The sequence below is a fragment of the Alligator sinensis genome, unplaced genomic scaffold (assembly GCF_000455745.1).
Source record: "Alligator sinensis unplaced genomic scaffold, ASM45574v1 scaffold74_2, whole genome shotgun sequence".
Classification (NCBI taxonomy): domain Eukaryota; kingdom Metazoa; phylum Chordata; order Crocodylia; family Alligatoridae; genus Alligator; species Alligator sinensis.
In genome coordinates, this window is record NW_005841931.1 from 3,502,820 (window position 1) to 3,506,737 (window position 3,918).

A 3,918-nucleotide genomic window follows, 5' to 3' on the forward strand; every position below is an offset into this window, starting at 1 on the left:
CTTCATCTGCTGGTCGGAAGGGCTGTGGGATTGGAATGGATTTTGAAGGAGAAGGACTAGGGAGAATTGGTGGTCTGAGAAACAAAGTCAAGGAAAAAGAGGATTTAGGTCTACAAATGCCTTCAAATACTGTATAGTGGATGTGGCAAATCCTTTTCTTTTTAACTATGGTAAACAAAAAAACCCAGTAAGCCAGTATATAAAGACCCACTTAAAAACAATTTATATTTAATAGACTAGGAGTTGCTAGGATTAATTGCAACTAATTTCTGCTGTATTAACTACCCAACTACAAAATGGTAAAAAAGTGTTCTGGGGTTTAAGAGTAAACACATTTGTATGCCCCTAGCCACACGTTATTTCACTTGATACTGGGAATTAATGGTGCCAAATATGCAGTGCAGCCAATGGGATGATGTTCTGAAGCTTCTTACACACTAAGGGGTTAATGTTCTATCCTATCTTTATGACAACCTACTACATCTATACCCAACATTTAAAAAAACTCTACCAATTAAAGTACACGTGATGAGAGAACTGGACTTAAAAACCAAAACCAGAACTAAAAAACCAGTCAGCAGTTATCAAATAACACTGTGGCTGTCAGTTTAACAGGAATTACTTGCATCAAACTTAATAAGCAAACATTCTTTTAACATCTATCTTTGGCAAATCACTTTGATCAGTGAAATATTTTAAATGTTACTTGTAAATATTAGTCATTCACTAGGAGAATCTGAAAGTTACATTTCACAATATTTAAATCACTTTTTGAAAGAACACAGGTCTCAGGGGTCACAAAAATGCAGACAAAGCTCAATCTTCGATTTTCAGTGTCTCAAATTATTTAGTAAATAAAGCATATAAACATGCCTCTTGTTTTATCAGTAAACAAAGGCAAGATATCTTGATAAAGTACAATAAATCAGCTTTGTCTTATATTCAGTTCAAAGTCAGGTACTGTTGTGTCTACTGGTCAGATTTAATGGAGTTTGAGCAAAAGATCAATAAGAAAAGCTTCCCCCCACAAGGAAAGTACATCTGAGAGAAAATAGTAAGACCATTAGAACTTATTGCAAACAGCTCTTCTCATAATAAAAGAATCCCCTAGTCTTCAGATTGACTGATGGGCTCCTGCATTCACAAAAGTTAGGACAGGGAGGAGAGAGAGAAGCAAAGGCAAAAGACATAACAGCATATACCACTTACAATATTCTACCATAGTCTCCCTCAAATAAGTGATCTAATTTTCTTCACAGCTCTTTAGAGACAACAGCATTTCTAATGAGGATAATAATTATTTTTTCTTTTCAACCAAGTATATCTTAACATCTGCCCTTAGGAGACAGGCAGACATATCCGTCTTTTCACTGGGGATTTTATATATTTTAGCATAGACCATGGAAACAGGGAAGTCCTGCCAACTTGACCTTCTACACTCCCTCATCCTACTGGTCAAAGCTATCTACCAAATTTTTTCCAAGAGAGGTGAAAAAAGGAGAAATTAGCCATGAGTTCAATTAGCAGGGCTAATAATATGTCCCTTAAAACAGTATTTAGATCAAAACAGGACTACGTCTTCCAACAGGTGGTGGAACTTTACCGTTTAAAATTCTGGCCAATGTGGAGTAAGAGAACATGGAATAACCCCAACTAGGACGATACAGAGCCAAAAATCACTAACAGATAAAACTCAATGTTTTTTATTATTTCCCAGAGTTCTTTAATCTAGGCAGTTTAGAACAGAAGGAATTGGGAGTTCTAGGAGACAACAGCTGGCACTTACTCCCATAATGGAAATTGCTTCCCTTTAACAGAATATGTATATGTGCCAGAATCTTTTCTATTAAGTGTATCTACTGAGTGTACATGTTCTGAGGCCCTCACATTCTTTTTTTTGAGGAAGTGAGAAAGCTACTATCCACATCATGAAACAGACAGTACATGGATCAAGATGCAGGACAAGGTTGTAGTCCTGCCATGTACTGAAATAGATGGGAATATCAGAAGCTGGACAGAGATTTAAGGTTTAAGTACCACAGCTGTCTAGTCCAGTACTATCACTATGTTGGCTGGGCCCTACTCGAGCTCCCTCAGAACTCTTGGCATTACTGGAATCAAAGGAAGTGCAAAATGAAGACCTAAGGATCATGAAATTAGGAATGAACCTGAAGCGGATCCTGAGCTTTAACCCTCTTTTGGACCACATAAACAGCATTTTCCTGTTTCCTATGGTGGCAGAGAAGTCCACAGTGTAGAAACCTCACTTGAGGAATGCTGTTAAAATAATCATTTATGGACCACTCACTCAGTCACCCAAGTTGATCTGCCAATACACTCCATATATTTAGTAGACTAACTGCTGTGCATCTGCCAAGAAATGACTTTGAGAGGTTCCAGTCACATGGCCTCTTGATATAAAACAAACAGATCTTGCTCTGCTATCATTGTCATTGACTTCACTTTTCTAGTCAAATGATGATGAATATCACTGGCCTGGAGGAAGACTGAACAGCCATGCTCAGTAAGTGATGCCTAAACTCTAGAGTATTCACGTGTAATTTCACTTGTTGAGGAATCATATATCTTCCACTTGTAAATTGTTTAGGTAGACTCCATACACAAAAGGCAGAGGCATTCATCACTAAAATGTTGGATGGAAGCAGACGCAGACTGTGGATGGCCCCAACAAAGATGACGGGACAACAGGTGACAGAATGTGAACTAGCACATCCAACTGAAATTTGGCTGACTGATGTACCGATTTCAACCACGCTTGCATGGAAAAATAAAAAGAAGTCTGAACCAGAGTCACAAAAGTATAGGACAGCATGTGACCTACCTACCAGTGACAATCTCTTAACAGCATTCTCAGCTAAGCCTATAGATGGGTGCTAAAATGGCCCAAAATATTTCTACTAATAGATAAGCCAATGTGCTTATGGTTCCTATGTTTCTGTGCTGGAATTAGTATCAACTTATCTTTGTTTATTTTCAGGTCTATGCAAACAAACAGATGTGGTCTGCTGAATGAAAGATCATTGCTAGAGTAACCTCCTGCAAGTGAGCCTATTATTCAAGTACAGGGATACTTAAGACTCCCAGCTTCCTGCAAGTGCCACGACTGACGGTCTGAAAATTCCAAATCCAGTTGAGAAGACAAACGTTATATACTCAGTAACAGAAAAAGCTGACTCAGAAACTGAGATGCCTTCTGTGGATGAGGTAGACTACAATACAGAAATTAGCACCCTGAAGACCAAGAGAAGTCTACCAAGCTTTCAAATCCAAGGACAAGATGATAGAAGCACAAAGACACCATTCTGAACTCAATCTTGCCAACAAAGGTGTTGATTTATCTCGAGTCCAAAATAGATCTTCTTTCTTTCGTAAAATAATCCCAAAGGGAGAGAGTATGATAAAAAGGGAATCTATACAATGCTTGAGTAAGTTACTTAGATGTAGACAGGGGCTTACGTTTTTCTCCTTGGAAATCTGACACCTCCTAGGCAGTTCCATCCTTGTATACTGAGAACAGAATTATTGTTACTGATGTTGTGGTTTATGCTGTTTCTGTCTAAAAGTCATGTTATAGACCTGTTTATGTTGTATGCAAGTCCTTGAGGGAGTGTCCCGCCTCATCTGTTTTCAAGTTGAAGAGCTCACACGACCACTTCTTTGAAAAGGGAGAGCTTCTCTGGTACTTGGACCTCTTTAGGGATCCCTGAAAAGTGAAACTACAGTAATTTCCTCCATGCAATGGCTGTCACCATTTGCTGCATCAATGGTCACTGGAAGAGATTTGAGATGCAACTTGTCCCTCCACTTCTCCCTTTTGAAAATTTAGAAAGCAAGGGTCTGGTAGCAACAGTCTGATTTCTTTGACATTTGGGGGGGGGGGGGGGGGGGAAAAAAAGA

General features: G+C 38.8%; 1 protein-coding gene across 1 annotated transcript in view; it reads right to left on the reverse strand.

The window, feature by feature from the left end:
- The window catches only part of BRAF (B-Raf proto-oncogene, serine/threonine kinase), a 148,661-nt gene that overhangs the window by 29,011 nt on the left and 115,732 nt on the right, over window positions 1–3,918 (reverse strand). Inside the window, exon 9 of the mRNA XM_006019543.2 lies at window positions 1–74. This exon is cut by the window's left edge and continues 56 nt beyond it. Within this exon, the coding sequence (XP_006019605.2) occupies window positions 1–74 (74 nt within the window). The remainder of the gene's footprint in view (window positions 75–3,918) is intronic.